The 19,023-nt window shown below is 39.7% G+C and overlaps 1 protein-coding gene across 1 annotated transcript in view; it reads right to left on the bottom strand.

The window, feature by feature from the left end:
* Positions 1 to 19,023, bottom strand: part of LOC121371902 (dual specificity protein kinase TTK-like) — a 99,519-nt gene that overhangs the window by 27,337 nt on the left and 53,159 nt on the right. The window contains exons 13-15 of the mRNA XM_041498133.1: positions 11,554 to 11,869; positions 2,437 to 2,512; positions 790 to 867 (exon numbers count right to left, since the gene is read on the bottom strand). Of these exons, the coding sequence (XP_041354067.1) occupies positions 790 to 867; positions 2,437 to 2,512; positions 11,554 to 11,869 (470 nt within the window). The remainder of the gene's footprint in view (positions 1 to 789; positions 868 to 2,436; positions 2,513 to 11,553; positions 11,870 to 19,023) is intronic.

Raw genomic sequence — 19,023 nt, 5'->3', positions numbered from 1 at the left:
GTTATCGTTCACCAATAGTCGTCATTGATGGCAATTTAAATGCTCAACGTTACTGCGATGACATTCTCGCTCATCACGTCATTCCTCTGTTCCATAACAACGCCAACATCTCGATTTTTCAGCATGATAATGCCACCTCTCATACAGCTAGAGACACTGTAAATTTTCTTAGGACAAATAACATTGATTTCATTGATAACTAGCCCGCTAAAAGTCCTGATCTCAACCCCATCGAGCATGTCTGGGATAGTCTGGACAGACGATTGAGGCGTCGTCCCAACCCACCCGCTAACATCAACGAACTTTGTCAAGCGCTCATTCAGGAATGGAACAATATTCCACAGGCAGAAATCAACACTTTAGTCAATTCTATGCGCCTGCGATGCACTGAAGTGGTCAATTCAAGAGGTGGTCATACCCGTTATTAAGTGGGGTTTTTTGTTTTTTTTAACCCCTACCACACTTGGTAAAAATTTCTCCCAGTTTCTGTTAACCTATGGCCATGATTTTTGCACCAAACGATGCATCATGGAACACTCTTTAAACGCATATATAACAATTATTCCCCCGGTTTGTTTTCATCAAGTTACGTTCAAGCAAAGTTAGCGGAAGTTTCTCATTCTGTTCAGTATATATTTCTCAATCATTTTTTTAAATTGAACACAAAACTAGTCATTCTTTGTTATTTCTAAAACACTTTTACTATTCATTTGATATGAAATCAAAGTGAAACTATGGATGGAGCTGCAGCTATAGGCGTTGTACACAGAGAGGTTCAAAGATACACACCTCTGCGGAGCCTCCCTTGCCAATGAGGTTCAGTTTGGTGTAATGTTGGTCGTTCACCGTAATCATTTCCATGTTCGCCTGCAAATGTAAAATAAACACTAACAACTATAATCTTCTCACAAACCTGACAAATTATAAAAAACACTACAACTTCAATGCTGCTGTGCCATTACTTACACAATATGTACTTGTCCTGAAATTTTATCATCTTTATTAATACCAGCCTCGGTGGCACAGTGGTTAAGTCATCGGACTACAGGCTGGTAGGTACAGGTTTCGCAGCCCAGTACCGGCTCCAACCCAGAGCAAAGTTCTTAAGGGCTCAATGGGTAGGTGTATGGCCACTACACCCTCTTCTCTCTCACTAACCACTAACAAACTAACAACTAACCCACTGTCCTGGACAGGCAGCCCAGATAGCTGAGGTGTGTGCCCAGGACAGCGTGCTTGAACCTTAATTGGATATAAGCACAAAAATAAGTTGAAATCAATCAATCTTTATTAATAGTGAATAATTATTTAATACAACTCTGAAACTGAACTGTTTATTAAAATGTTTTGCAGAACATCCACAATCATAAAAATATTGTCGTACAAATTTAGCAACAGCTTGTGATGAGGTACTCATCTAAAAGTGAGTAGACCACTGACTGCATCTACATAAGTACAGCATTATTACATGCTGTAGCAGTTCAATCAAACTGGAGTTTGCATCAGCTGAGATCCAGTGTTCATTGATAATGACTCTTACTGTCCGTGTGGTCAGTTAAAGTTGGTTTTGGTTAACGACACCACTATAGCACACTGTTTTATCAATTATTAGCTTTCATATGTCAAACATTTGATAATTTTGACTCATAATCAATGCTTCCCAGACTGGACAGCACATACCATGGTCTCTGAAAAAAACCCAACCCGAGTCATGGAGCACTGATGGAAATGGAAAACCCCCCAATAAATCAGAGAATATGTCCATTAAGGAGGATCGATCTTGTGACCAAAGCACCTCAGGCGAGTACTGTACCGCAGTGGTCAGTATGCATGCGTATGTACACAGAGTATAAACCTGTGCTTCTCATAACACACTCACTCACTCACTCACTCACTCTCTCACTCACTCAGCAACAGCTTGTGATGAGGCGAGTACTGTACTGCAGTGGTCAGTATGCATGCGTATGTACACAGAGTATAAACCTGTGCTTCTCATAACACACTCACTCACTCACTCTCTTACTCACTCACTCTCTCTCACTCACTCACTCAGCAACAGCTTGTGATGAGGTGAGTACTGTACCGCAGTGGTCAGTATGCATGCATATGTACACAGAGTATAAACCTGTGCTTCTCATAACACTCACTCACTCACTTTCTCACTCACTCACTCACTCACTCACTCACTCACTCAGCAACAGCTTGTGATGAGGCGAGTACTGTACCGCAGTGGTCAGTATGCATGCATATGTACACAGAGTATAAACCTGTGCTTCTCATAACACACTTTGTCTAATAGTTTTCTTTTGGTCAAGTAATTAGAAAGCAAATAACAAGACAATAAATACCTACGTGGTCATTAGCGTGAAGACTGACTCAGAAAACACCTGAACAACAAACCATACTTGACTGATTTACCACACTTGACACACTTACCAAACTCGGGGTCACCGAGGTACAGGATGGGGCAGATACGTTTTTCACAGTTGGAATGCTTATTTTTTCTTCCACACTAAAAACAAAAGTTAAATATGGATAAAATCTTACAGTTTATAAATGTTTTATTTTCCATCAGGCAGTGTGAGACATAACAGGCAATCTGTGTTAATGCCAGTAAATGGGTCTAACAGTTAAGGAGGAAATAGTGTTAATATGGTACCATATGTCATACAGTTAAAATTACTAGTTTTTAAAATCAAGTAGGAATACCAAAAACTATAAGTTACTTCATAGCTATTAAGGATACTATAAGAAACTTTGTAACTGTTGATGCTATTATAAGATACCAAGAAACTTTTGATGGTACTATAGTCTATAGGCTATAGAGGAAAAATGTCCACCAGACTGGTAAACCAAATGGCCACATTGGGAATCAATCAAATAGTTTGCGAACATTAGGGAAATGTTTACTGGCTGAACTTGGGGCTGGTAAGACCTAAAAAAACATTGACTGTAAAGAAAAAATGGAACCAACAACTAAAAAAACCTGTTGTTTTTTAGCTTTAAAATTGGATAAACAGTTACTGACAAATTGGTTATTCTTTCCAGTAAATAGTATTTTTTTTTTTTAAATCCATATACATTTAGTAGCATATGACACAGAATTCTATATACTAACACTGTTGATAAAGTTCTTCTCTGAAAATGTTTAGAATTGGAGGATTCCCGTGGACTGCTTCAATGGGAATCCACATGGATTCTCGTAAAAAAATCTGAATTTTTAGCCCTGCTGATCATGATACTATAAGATATCCTGTAGCTGATGATAAGATACCCTGTAACTGTTGATGATACCTGTAGTTGATGATAAGATACCCTGTAGCTGTTGATGATACTATAAGATACCCTGTAGCTGATGATACTATAAGATACCCTGTAGCTGATGATGATACTATAAGATACCCTGTAGCTGATGATGATACTATAAGATACCCTGTAGCTGATGATGATATTGTAAGATACCCGGTAGCTGTCGATGATATTATAAGATACCCTGTAGCTGTTGATATTATAAGATACCCTGTAGCTGATACTATAAGATACCCTATAGCTGATGATACCTAGTAACTGATGATACTATAAGAAACCCTGTAGCTGATGATGATACTATAAGATATCCTGTAGCTGATAATACCTAGTAACTGATGATGGTACTATAAGATACCCTGTAGCTGATGATGATACTATAAGATACCCTATAGCTGATAATACTGTAAGATACCCTGTAGCTCTCGATGATATTATAAGATACCTTGTAGTTGATAAGATACCCTGTAGCTGATGATGATACTATAAGATACCATGTAACTGATATTATAAGATACCCTGTAACTGATGATACTATAAGATACCCTGTAACTGATGATATTATAAGATACCCTGTAACTGATGATGATACTATAAGATACCCTGTAACTGATGATGATATTACAAGATACCCTGTAACTGATGATGATACTATAAGATACCCTGTAGCTGTCGATGATACTATAAGATACCCTGTAGCTGATGATAGTATCAGATACCCTGTAGCTGATGATATTATAAGATACCCTGTAACTGATGATGATACTATAAAATACCCTGTAGCTGATGATAAGATACCCTGTAACTGTTGATGATACTATAAGATACCTGTAGTTGATGATAAGATACCCTGTAGCTGTTGATGATATAAGATACCCTGTAGCTGTTGATGCTATTATAAGATACCCTGTAGCTGATGATACTATAAGATACCCTATAGCTGATGATACCTAGTAACTGATGATACTATAAGATACCCTGTAGCTGATGATGATACTATAAGATATCCTGTAGCTGATGATACCTAGTAACTGATGATGGTACTATAAGATACCCTGTAGCTGATGATACTATAAGATACCCTATAGCTGATAATACTGTAAGATACCCTGTAGCTGTCGATGATATTATAAGATACCTTGTAGTTGATGATAAGATACCCTGTAGCTGATGATGATACTATAAGATACCCTGTAACTGATGATGATATTATAAGATACCCTGTAACTGATGATGATACTATAAGATACCCTGTAACTGATGATGATACTATAAGATACCCTGTAACTGATGATATTATAAGATACCCTGTAACTGATGATATTATAAGATACCCTGTAACTGATGATGATACTATAAGATACCCAGTAGCTGTCGATGATAATATAAGATACCCTGTAGCTGATGATAGTATAAGATACCCTGTAGCTGATGATACTATAAAATACCCTGTAGCTGATAAGATACCCTGTAACTGTTGATGATACTATAAGATACCCTGTAGCTGTTGATGATACTATAAGATACCCTGTAGCTGATGATACTATAAGATACCCTACAGCTGATGATGATACTATAAGATACCCTGTAGCTGATGATGATACTATAAGATACCCTGTAGCTGATGATACTATAAGATACCCTACAGCTGATGATGATACTATAAGATACCCTGTAGTTGATAATGATATTGTAAGATACCCGGTAGCTGTTGATGATACTATAAGATACCCTACAGCTGATGATGATACTATAAGATACCCTGTAGCTGATGATGATATTGTAAGATGCCCGGTAGCTGTCGATGATATTATAAGATACCCTGTAGCTGTTGATGATACTATAAGATACCCTGTAGCTGATGATGATATTGTAAGATACCCGGTAGCTGTCGATGATAGTATAAGATACCTTGTAGGTGATGATACTATAAGATACCATGTAGCCGATGATGATAGTATAAGATACCCTGTAGCTAATGATGATAGTATAAGATACCTTGTAACTGATGATGATACTATAAGATATCCTGTAGCTGCTGATACCTAGTAACTGATGATGGTACTATAAGATACCCTGTAGCTGATGATGATACTATAAGATACCATGTAGCCGATGATGATATTATAAGATACCCTGTAGCTGATGATGATACTATAAGATACCTTGTAACTGATGATGATAGTATAAGATACCTTGTAACTGATGATGATACCATAAAGTATCATGTAGCTGATGATGATACTATAAGATACCCTGTAGCTGTTGATGATACTATAAGATACCTTGTAACTGATGATGATACTATAAGATACCCTGTAGCTGATGATGATACTATAAGATACCCTGTAGCTGATGATGATAGTATAAGATACCTTGTAACTGATGATGATACTATAAGATACTCTGAAGCTGATGATACCTTGTAACTGATGATACTATAAGATACCCTGTAGCTGATGATGATAGTATAAGATACCCTGTAGATGATGATACCTTGTAACTGATGATGATACTATAAGATACTCTGAAGCTGATGATACCTTGTAACTGATGATACTATAAGATACCCTGTAGCTGATGATGATAGTATAAGATACCCTGTAGATGATGATACCTTGTAACTGATGATGATACTATAAGATACCCTGTAGCTGATGATGATACCATAAAGTATCATGTAGCTGATGATACTATAAGATACCCTGTAGCTGATGATGATACTGTAAGATACCATGTAGCCGATGATGATACTGTAATATACCCTGTAGCTGATGATGATACTATAAGATACCTTGTAACTGATGATGATAGTATAAGATACCTTGTAACTGATGATGATACCATAAAGTATCATGTAGCTGATGATGATACTATAAGATACCCTGTAGCTGTTGATGATACTATAAGATACCTTGTAACCGATGATACTATAAGATACCCTGTAGATGTTGATGATACCATAAGATACCCTGTAGCTGTTGATGATACTATAAGATACCCTGTAGCCGATGATGATAGTATAAGATACCATGTAGCCGATGATGATAGTATAAGATACCCTGTAGCTAATGATGATAGTATAAGATACCTTGTAGCCGATGATGATACTATAAGATACCCTGTAGCTGATGATAGTATAAGATACCTTGTAACTGATGATGATACTATAAGATATCCTGTAGCTGATGATGATACCTTGTAACTGATGATACTATAAGATACCCTGTAGGTGATGATGATACTATAAGATACCCTGTAGATGATGATACCTTGTAACTGATGATACTATAAGATATCCTGTAGCTGCTGATACCTAGTAACTGATGATGGTACTATAAGATACCCTGTAGCTGATGATGATACTATAAGATACCATGTAGCCGATGATGAGATTATAAGATACCCTGTAGCTGATGATGATACTATAAGATACCTTGTAACTGATGATGATAGTATAAGATACCTTGTAACTGATGATGATACCATAAAGTATCATGTAGCTGATGATGATACTATAAGATACCCTGTAGCTGTTGATGATACTATAAGATACCTTGTAACTGATGATACTATAAGATACCCTGTAGCTGATGATGATACTATAAGATACCCTGTAGCTGATAATGATAGTATAAGATACCTTGTAACTGATGATGATACTATAAGATACTCTGAAGCTGATGATACCTTGTAACTGATGATACTATAAGATACCCTGTAGCTGATGATGATAGTATAAGATACCCTGTAGATGATGATACCTTGTAACTGATGATGATACTATAAGATACCCTGTAGCTGATGATGATACCATAAAGTATCATGTAGCTGATGATGATACTATAAGATACCCTGTAGCTGATACTATAAGATACCCTATAGCTGATGATACCTAGTAACTGATGATACTATAAGAAACCCTGTAGCTGATGATGATACTATAAGATATCCTGTAGCTGATAATACCTAGTAACTGATGATGGTACTATAAGATACCCTGTAGCTGATGATGATACTATAAGATACCCTATAGCTGATAATACTGTAAGATACCCTGTAGCTCTCGATGATATTATAAGATACCTTGTAGTTGATAAGATACCCTGTAGCTGATGATGATACTATAAGATACCATGTAACTGATATTATAAGATACCCTGTAACTGATGATACTATAAGATACCCTGTAACTGATGATATTATAAGATACCCTGTAACTGATGATGATACTATAAGATACCCTGTAACTGATGATGATATTACAAGATACCCTGTAACTGATGATGATACTATAAGATACCCTGTAGCTGTCGATGATACTATAAGATACCCTGTAGCTGATGATAGTATCAGATACCCTGTAGCTGATGATATTATAAGATACCCTGTAACTGATGATGATACTATAAAATACCCTGTAGCTGATGATAAGATACCCTGTAACTGTTGATGATACTATAAGATACCTGTAGTTGATGATAAGATACCCTGTAGCTGTTGATGATATAAGATACCCTGTAGCTGTTGATGCTATTATAAGATACCCTGTAGCTGATGATACTATAAGATACCCTATAGCTGATGATACCTAGTAACTGATGATACTATAAGATACCCTGTAGCTGATGATGATACTATAAGATATCCTGTAGCTGATGATACCTAGTAACTGATGATGGTACTATAAGATACCCTGTAGCTGATGATACTATAAGATACCCTATAGCTGATAATACTGTAAGATACCCTGTAGCTGTCGATGATATTATAAGATACCTTGTAGTTGATGATAAGATACCCTGTAGCTGATGATGATACTATAAGATACCCTGTAACTGATGATGATATTATAAGATACCCTGTAACTGATGATGATACTATAAGATACCCTGTAACTGATGATGATACTATAAGATACCCTGTAACTGATGATATTATAAGATACCCTGTAACTGATGATATTATAAGATACCCTGTAACTGATGATGATACTATAAGATACCCAGTAGCTGTCGATGATAATATAAGATACCCTGTAGCTGATGATAGTATAAGATACCCTGTAGCTGATGATACTATAAAATACCCTGTAGCTGATAAGATACCCTGTAACTGTTGATGATACTATAAGATACCCTGTAGCTGTTGATGATACTATAAGATACCCTGTAGCTGATGATACTATAAGATACCCTACAGCTGATGATGATACTATAAGATACCCTGTAGCTGATGATGATACTATAAGATACCCTGTAGCTGATGATACTATAAGATACCCTACAGCTGATGATGATACTATAAGATACCCTGTAGTTGATAATGATATTGTAAGATACCCGGTAGCTGTTGATGATACTATAAGATACCCTACAGCTGATGATGATACTATAAGATACCCTGTAGCTGATGATGATATTGTAAGATGCCCGGTAGCTGTCGATGATATTATAAGATACCCTGTAGCTGTTGATGATACTATAAGATACCCTGTAGCTGATGATGATATTGTAAGATACCCGGTAGCTGTCGATGATAGTATAAGATACCTTGTAGGTGATGATACTATAAGATACCATGTAGCCGATGATGATAGTATAAGATACCCTGTAGCTAATGATGATAGTATAAGATACCTTGTAACTGATGATGATACTATAAGATATCCTGTAGCTGCTGATACCTAGTAACTGATGATGGTACTATAAGATACCCTGTAGCTGATGATGATACTATAAGATACCATGTAGCCGATGATGATATTATAAGATACCCTGTAGCTGATGATGATACTATAAGATACCTTGTAACTGATGATGATAGTATAAGATACCTTGTAACTGATGATGATACCATAAAGTATCATGTAGCTGATGATGATACTATAAGATACCCTGTAGCTGTTGATGATACTATAAGATACCTTGTAACTGATGATGATACTATAAGATACCCTGTAGCTGATGATGATACTATAAGATACCCTGTAGCTGATGATGATAGTATAAGATACCTTGTAACTGATGATGATACTATAAGATACTCTGAAGCTGATGATACCTTGTAACTGATGATACTATAAGATACCCTGTAGCTGATGATGATAGTATAAGATACCCTGTAGATGATGATACCTTGTAACTGATGATGATACTATAAGATACTCTGAAGCTGATGATACCTTGTAACTGATGATACTATAAGATACCCTGTAGCTGATGATGATAGTATAAGATACCCTGTAGATGATGATACCTTGTAACTGATGATGATACTATAAGATACCCTGTAGCTGATGATGATACCATAAAGTATCATGTAGCTGATGATACTATAAGATACCCTGTAGCTGATGATGATACTGTAAGATACCATGTAGCCGATGATGATACTGTAATATACCCTGTAGCTGATGATGATACTATAAGATACCTTGTAACTGATGATGATAGTATAAGATACCTTGTAACTGATGATGATACCATAAAGTATCATGTAGCTGATGATGATACTATAAGATACCCTGTAGCTGTTGATGATACTATAAGATACCTTGTAACCGATGATACTATAAGATACCCTGTAGATGTTGATGATACCATAAGATACCCTGTAGCTGTTGATGATACTATAAGATACCCTGTAGCCGATGATGATAGTATAAGATACCATGTAGCCGATGATGATAGTATAAGATACCCTGTAGCTAATGATGATAGTATAAGATACCTTGTAGCCGATGATGATACTATAAGATACCCTGTAGCTGATGATAGTATAAGATACCTTGTAACTGATGATGATACTATAAGATATCCTGTAGCTGATGATGATACCTTGTAACTGATGATACTATAAGATACCCTGTAGGTGATGATGATACTATAAGATACCCTGTAGATGATGATACCTTGTAACTGATGATACTATAAGATATCCTGTAGCTGCTGATACCTAGTAACTGATGATGGTACTATAAGATACCCTGTAGCTGATGATGATACTATAAGATACCATGTAGCCGATGATGAGATTATAAGATACCCTGTAGCTGATGATGATACTATAAGATACCTTGTAACTGATGATGATAGTATAAGATACCTTGTAACTGATGATGATACCATAAAGTATCATGTAGCTGATGATGATACTATAAGATACCCTGTAGCTGTTGATGATACTATAAGATACCTTGTAACTGATGATACTATAAGATACCCTGTAGCTGATGATGATACTATAAGATACCCTGTAGCTGATAATGATAGTATAAGATACCTTGTAACTGATGATGATACTATAAGATACTCTGAAGCTGATGATACCTTGTAACTGATGATACTATAAGATACCCTGTAGCTGATGATGATAGTATAAGATACCCTGTAGATGATGATACCTTGTAACTGATGATGATACTATAAGATACCCTGTAGCTGATGATGATACCATAAAGTATCATGTAGCTGATGATGATACTATAAGATACCCTGTAGCTGATGATACTGTAAGATACCATGTAGCCGATGATGATACTATAATATACCCTGTAGCTGATGATGATACTATAAGATACCTTGTAACTGATGATGATAGTATAAGATACCTTGTAACTGATGATGATACCATAAAGTATCATGTAGCTGATGATGATACTATAAGATACCCTGTAGCTGTTGATGATACTATAAGATACCTTGTAACCGATGATACTATAAGATACCCTGTAGCTGTTGATGATACTATAAGATACCCTGTAGCTGTTGATGATACTATAAGATACCCTGTAGCCGATGATGATAGTATAAGATACCCTGTAGCTAATGATGATAGTATAAGATACCATGTAGCTGATGATGATAGTATAAGATACCCTGTAGCTGTTGATGATACTATAAGATATCCTGTAGCTGATGATGATACCTTGTAACTGATGATGATACTATAAGATACCCTGTAGCTGATGATACTATAAGATACCCTGTAGCTGATGATACTATAAGATACCCTGTAGCTGATGATGATACCCTGTAGCTGATGATGATAGTATTAATACTGTAGCTTGTAGCTGATGATACTAAAAAATACTTTACTTTTGATATTATAAAATACCTTGTAGCTGCTGATGATATTATTAGATATTGTATAGATGTTGATTGGTATTGGTTAAAAATGCTATCACTTACCTTGTCGCAGTCGATATCATTATCACATACCTGTTTTGCTAATAAAAGTAAATACCTTGTTGTGCTTGAAACTGCTGTGGTAGCCTGTACTTGATCTGTTAAACATATCCGATGAGGGTTGTCCTTCACCTTCTGGGAAGAACTGTTCTTCACCTTCTGGTGACAGGTCTGAGGTTTCACACCACAGTTCAGTGACTGGTTCGACTGGTCCTCAATGTTTTTGTTACCAGTCTCCACAACACTATCAACATGACTGATCTGTCGGTGCGAAAAGGGCGTTGGGTTACATGAGTTTGTTTCCATGGCGATTGAAGTATCAGGTTGATTCATTGAGAGATACCCAGATGAATGCATGTGTGTGTCAAACACATCTGTAAGATAAACAATATTGGAAGACAAACAATAATTTTGATTGTAGACCCAGTCGTTTTCCGTTTTTAAAAAAGCTATTTTCCATTTCATGTTTTTGTAAATTACGTTTCATAATACAATAAGTAATTAACAATGTAACCAACACATGTTGTGACAAATTAAAGGAGAATTTTTTTTTATTTATGATTCTTCTGGTATATATTATAATTGTAACTTGAACAACTAACCAACTTCATAGAAAGCAATATGGTAACAATGCGTCACTATTTGTAGTTAACCGTACATGTTAGTAGAGAAAAATTGCATCAGGAGCAAAGGTCAAAATTGGAGAAAACTTTAAGTGTTTTCTCTTTTATAGCGATATTACCTGTCCTCAAAACAAGTGCATTTCCCCCCACGCAAGTGGACTGGTCCGATCATCCCAACAGATAATGGGATGGCCTAAATCTTCTACGGCATGCTCCCTTGTAGTTCCGGTCATGTGACTATAGCTTCCTTCTTTTTCACTGAGCGCATGACACAGATGACGGGAAGCGGGGAGGCACGGGTGGGAATAAACCCTTGAGGACAGGTAATATCTCTATAAAAGAGAAAACACTTAAAGTTTTCTCCATTTCTTTTCAATATTACCTGTCCTCAAAACAAGTGCAGCATTCAACAGATGGTGGTGGGTACCAAATCCGAAGATGCTCTTAAAAACTCCCAGAGACCAGAGGGAGACTTACCAGTGGAAGAGTTAGGCCAACCATAAAGACCCCTCTTCAAAGGGATGCCTGTCACAGCCCAATGCAGGTGATGTTAGAAACAACAACCGGAAAGGCGGCATCCGTCAGCAGTGGCAAGCCCGACACCAAGAAACCAACAGGAACTGGAGACGGAAGCCACATCATATGCAGGTTCTGACAGGTGGGAAGACGTAGCCACCAGGGATGCAGGTATTAGGTAACCTCCCAATGTATTGAAGTGTTATTAAAAATAACGAGCATATACATTGTATGGGTGCATCCATCAGAACTCTGAACTAAACAGGTCCGAGTGTTTTCTGACCAGTACACCAAAAACCTGTTAGTCCATTTGGGAAAGATAATACCAAATGCAGATTGTGCAAAGGAAAATGTTATCCAGACAAAAGTTCCAGCACCAGTACGTGAAAGGTGCAAAAGAACAAATGTCTCAGCAGTCCTCAGCTGTCGATTCGAAGGACATCTCGGTGTGCAGCCTAGAATCCAACAGCAACCCTCAACGGCAACGAGGATGGCTCAGTGGAGACGTCCCTCAGTTAAGAGTTGACAAGATGGAGTCCGTCGCTCAGAAACAGCCAGTGAGTATGTGCTGGATAGGAGTGTTTGCAAAGACATGGTGGCGGCCAGTGCACGCAGTTCATGCGGGTTTGAGGCAGAATTTGCAGGCAAACCTGTAGTCTGGTACGCCAACAGAATCGTAGATCCAATCCAAGGAGCCACAGTATTCTTGGTAATGACTGTTAAGCGCATCTGGTGACAAGAAAGGAACAACCTCGAATGGTATTGGCGAACAAGCGAGTCCTTTCAAAATAGTGGTTCAGAGCTCGAACAGGACACAAAGCCAAGACTTCAGTATCAGCCGGACCCAGGATGGACGATAACTCTTGGACCACATATGTTCGCGGCGGTTGATCAGGAAGCTGATTCTTCGCCACAAAGTTCATGAGGAACCCCAATGTAACTGACTTGCATTCACGGTGAAACCGAACTAGGTCCACATCCAAGGCATGTAGTTCAGAAACACGAGCAGCTGTTGGGAACCCCAACAAGAAGACAGTCGTCCAAGTAACAGCTTTCAAGGAGGACTCTTTCATCGGCTCATAGGGTACCACAGTCAAGGACCTCAAAACCAGATTCAAGACCCACTTCGGAGGATGAAGCGATGAACTTGATCTTCTGATTGAAACCCATGGATCATCTTATGGATCTCTGGGATAGCAGATAACTTTGTACCAGTAGCAGGATCACGGACAGTAGCGAAGACCGAGACGTAACTCGCAATCGTTGAGCCCTTGAGATTCAGAGATATACGGAGGTACACCAGGAAATCAGCCAGACGAGGTACAGGAACCGTCTGAGACTGGAGTTGATGCCGCAGGCATCATCGGACATTGTATGCCACAGTAGGAGATGATCGATGAGCCGTCAGAATTGCCGCAGTAGACTGAGAAGAAAAACCCTGCTTCGTCAGACCTATGGCAATCCATCTGATCCCAGCTGATGGCGAGAGCATCTAGGTCGATGGCATCTGGATCTGGAACTGGCGACACATAGACCCGAAGTTGAAGGTTGAACTTCGTGGAACAGGTCGAGCTTCAGTATCCAGAGACGCTTGCACACCCATCGAAAAGCCTCCGGATGTAGCATCCACTCGGTTGATTGAGGAGATGACACCCTGGATAAACAGTCTGCTAGGACGTTGGAGACCAATGGAATATGTCGTGCACGGAACTGCAGAGGCACATCATGCACCAAGTCATACAGGCGAAACGTCAGCTGCAGAAGACTGCTGGAGTGTGCCGCCCTGTCGATTGATGTAAGCCGCCACGGTCATACTGTCTGTGACCACCATAAGAGTTGCTCCAATCAACTCTTGATGCCAGAAGGATGACGTATAACATGGATGCTTCTTGAGACCACAACCCGGACAATGTCTGGTCGCTGAGGTGACGCATCGGCGAACAGATGATAAGTCGCCTGGAATGGCCACAAAGAAACTCCGTCGAAGACGTTCGCCTGGCGTTGCCACCATCAAGGACTGGACTGCAGGGCGAATGGTAACCGGATCAGCAATTAGTACTGAATGCATGGATTCAGAAACAACTGGATACGGCGAAGCTGGAGTCGACCTCTAAGCGTCATATCTTGTGCCAAGGTCAAAATCACTCTTGCAATGATACTTCATGAAACAGTAGTAAAGTGATGCAGAAACCAGGACTTCGGAAACAGTGATCCCATGAAACAGTCAAGAGCCAATGACAGCACAGAGACCCGCTACGCTATATGCCTGATATACGTGGAAGTGAAGCAACGCAAACAGCAACCGGCTAAAATCCACGGCCGTCACACCACCCGGTGCGAGACATCAGCAGAGACAATCTAGACAGCATCAGTCAGAAACGCTGGCGGTATCAACAGTGAACGTCAGTGAGTTGATAAGCCGCAATGAACCGTAGTAAAACAATCACGGTAAAAACCCCGTACCACGTGATGGCAACTGGATGACTTCTGGAACCAGCTGAAGTAGCGACTGTCTTGCATCGCCACCGGATATAGAGAACGATCTGCCGAATATCGCTGAACAGATGGACGGACGCACGGGGTCCCAACACAAGTGACCGGACCAGTAGACTGTCTTCATCACCAACCCGGAACGCTTGTAACGTCGAACCCCTTCACGGCAAAGAGCTTGGATGTAGACCACAGGTCTGCCAAGATGTCCAGCTTGTTGAAAGTCAAGAATGGATCGCTTCAGGCATGCCGGTTGACGATAGTGTGCAACAGTAGTGGACATCGACGTCACAAAAGATGTAAGGCAGACCAACATCGAAGCCGACGGCTGGAACAAGGCATATCATCTGGCATCCTGCACCTGAGGAGCTATGGACGCCAGGTACAAACATCTACGCTGAAATGAAGCCATCGACTGGACATGCCGATCTGTAAGTTCTAGGAAGACGTCTGGTCCACCCGGAAACCGCGTCATCCAAGGCTGGCACCACACCGTTGAAGGATAGGTTGAAGACGGGATACATTCGTTGTGATGAATGGGGAACGCCACAAACAAAGCTGACTCATGGAAACCACGACATCGGATCAGTCATAAAAACGGAAACCTTCTAGAATGGTGCCAGTGGATGGTGCAATGACGAAAACATCTCATACACTGCAGCAAGACAATCGCTCAAAGCCATGTGGTTCACTGCCTCCGGATCTTCTATCACGGAAGGCGCCGACACATCATCTGGAAAATCGCTCAGAACCTGGCACAGGCAATTCAATTCGATGTACTGTCTGCAATCGGTGTGGACGGTCCAATGTACTGACTGCAAACGGAAACACAGACAGTGGATGGTCCTGTCAGGAGCCGGTGTAAACCCTGAACGCGGGATCAGCTGCCGACCGGTGTGGACGGTCCGATGTACTGACTGCAAATGGAGACACGGACCGGTGGAACCCTAGATGCTGTACCACTTCGATCGATCACGGGACGACAGTACCGAACGGTTAGCCGATGATGCAATCTTCCAGTTCGTTACAGGGCTCCGTCTGCTTGCTGGAAGAAGCGATCTGCACAGGCCAGTTACTGGTAGCCGTGTAAACTGACGGGGGGCCCGTCACCGCTTTGACAGTCTAATGTCGTCAGCAATGTCAAGTATCCGCATGCCACAGCGGAAATAAAGTAACATTACCAAGTTCTCTAGCACTTGTATCAAGGGATAGAATTAATAAATCAAATCTTTACCATATAATTATATATATATAGTCGAGCACTGTTGTGTCGAACTTGCTTGAGTCGATATATCACTTGTGTCGATATGACAGGACGGTCCCGGCCAAAATGTGTATTAACTATCAGGCTTTTATCTTGGTTGAGTTGATACGTCTTGAGTCGATATTACGTTTGTGTTGATATATTTTTGGATCCCAACGTAGACTTTTATATGGAAAAATGTCTCTATGTGTCGATAATAATATTATTTTAAAATAAATAAAATATTTAAAAAGATAGATATGAATTGCACGATCTAAAATCAATGCCGTACTGGTATTGTGAGCATGTAACCAACCATTAAAAGAGTTACCAACAATTGACTGTAAACACATGATTTGTACATGTAGTTACTGTAACAGTTCACGTGTAACATTAACAAATAAAATGATCTAAACCACTTAACTAGGTACTAAAATGGTCTTATCAAGCTTAAAAGAAAATGCTAGCCGATAATGAGAAATTGTGATCTGGTAAAAGTAGGATTAATTTGTCTTGATAGGTTAACTTGCTAATTGACAAAGAAGGCAGCGATCTCGGTTTCTTATGTCAACTGAGTCAAGAGATTCGGGTATGAGGAGCAATATGCATGTGCTGACGACAGCCGGGTGCTTTACCACCTAGGGTCCCATGCCAGACGACGGCTTTGTTAAAGAGATGTTAACTGCCCGTGGCCCTGCTGTATCTGAAGTTGATGTAAGGATTGTCACGGAAAATGACAAGACATCGATGTGTAATGTTTTAGCTCTGTAGCTTTGATGCGAATAACATTATTCCTAGACTTTATGAATTAGGTGTGGAATTTGGTATTTGTTCTTCTACAATTCATTTGGTGTAACTGTATTTTGTTATTTTAACTTTCTTATAAATTCATGTTTGTTAAAAACAGTATTAGATTGTTCTAACATCCACAGAGATTTTAATTTTACAATTTATAGAAATTTTAAATGATGATTAACTTTGTTCAGAACGTGCACAGCGGTACAATAGATTGATTAATTTATTTTTCACAGAATAACAATTTTCATCGGCCTAAATAAAAAATGTATGAATCGATAAAAAAACATTTTTATTACATGTTTCACTTAATGTTGAGTCGATATTTGGTTAAGTTGATATCTTTTTGTAGTCCCCATGATATCAACACAATGGTGCTCGACTATATATATACTACTCAAAAGAATTTAAGGGTCAGACGATATTTTCGACATTATTTTCTGAATGTCAATTATATTAGCTAGACCATAATCTCACGCATGGTATTGTTCCATTTTGATGAAAGTGGGTCTAAGCAACCCATAAATGAATTAAAATCCACTGTCATTGACACTGTCGACTAGTTCTAATGGCGAAAACATGCTTACATTTGCACGTAAATTAGGGCGAGAGCGAAAGGTCTGCTAAGTGCCCATAACTTGCTTTTTCACAAAGCGCTTCATTTGCACGCTTTGCACGTGTATTCCATGTTCCCAATGCTGAATTTCCGTATAATTGGAGCTTGCGTTCGTGTACGGTGCACACTCCAAATTCGACAATGGTACGACTTCAACTGACTATCGAAGATCGAGGAAGGGCTATTGCTTGGCTTCAGGATGGCAATACGCAAAGAAATGTTGCTCTGAGACTTGGTGTCAGTCAGAGTGTCGTTGGCCGACTGTGGCAACGGTACCAAGCAACGAATTCTGTTCGAAATCGTCCACATTCGGGAAGACCCCGAAGCACTACAAATAGAGAGGACCGCTACATCACTAATATGGCTCTACGTCAACGCACAACCACTGCACGCCGATTACGTGACAATCTGCAGACTGCGATTGGAACTCGAGTGTCTGATCAAACCATACGCAATCGTCTGAGAGCCAATAATCTACGCTGCTGTCGCCAGGCTGTTTGACCACCACTCCTACCACGTCACAGAACGGCCAGACGTCACTGGTGCACGCTTCATATGCGGTGGCAACGTGTTCAGTGGGGTCGAGTGATGTTCACTGATGATCCAAGTTTAGTCTCCAGTTCAACGACGGTCGGGTTCGTGTCTACAGACGTCCTGGGGAGCGCTTCGCTGACGTTAACGTTAGACAACGTCAGCGGTTCGGTGGTGGCAGCGTCATGGTGTGGGGCGGCATCTCTATCCACCACAGGACCCCCCTCTATGTGGTGGATGGCAATCTGAATGGAATCCGCTATCTGAATGAGATTATCCGGCCGTTGGTTCTCCCAGGCCTTCAGCAGATTGGCGGCGGGGCAGTTCTGCAGGATGACAATGCCAGACCCCACCGCGCAAGGGTGGTCACGGACTTTCTCAGACAACAAGGTATCGCCAGGATGGATTGGCCAGCATATTCGCCTGACTTGGCCCCAATAGAGCACAACTGGGACGAATTAGGCAGGAGAGTTTGGGATAACCATGCCCCTCCGGCCAACATTCATGATCTGGGTCAACTTCTTATGGCAGAGTGGCAGGCCATTCCCCAAGAGTTCTTCAGACGTCTGATCAACAGCATGAGGCAACGATGTGTCGAGTGTATTCGCGCCAGGGGTGGATTCACACACTATTAAACGAATGTTCTAATATGTAAAATCCATGTTTGACAACCTTCAACTTTGACAGCATGTCATGTGACTTTCTTGTATACAG

The sequence above is a fragment of the Gigantopelta aegis genome, chromosome 4 (genome assembly GCF_016097555.1).
Source record: "Gigantopelta aegis isolate Gae_Host chromosome 4, Gae_host_genome, whole genome shotgun sequence".
Lineage (NCBI taxonomy): Eukaryota > Metazoa > Mollusca > Gastropoda > Neomphalida > Peltospiridae > Gigantopelta > Gigantopelta aegis.
This window is presented reverse-complemented; position numbering and strand designations above follow the sequence as displayed.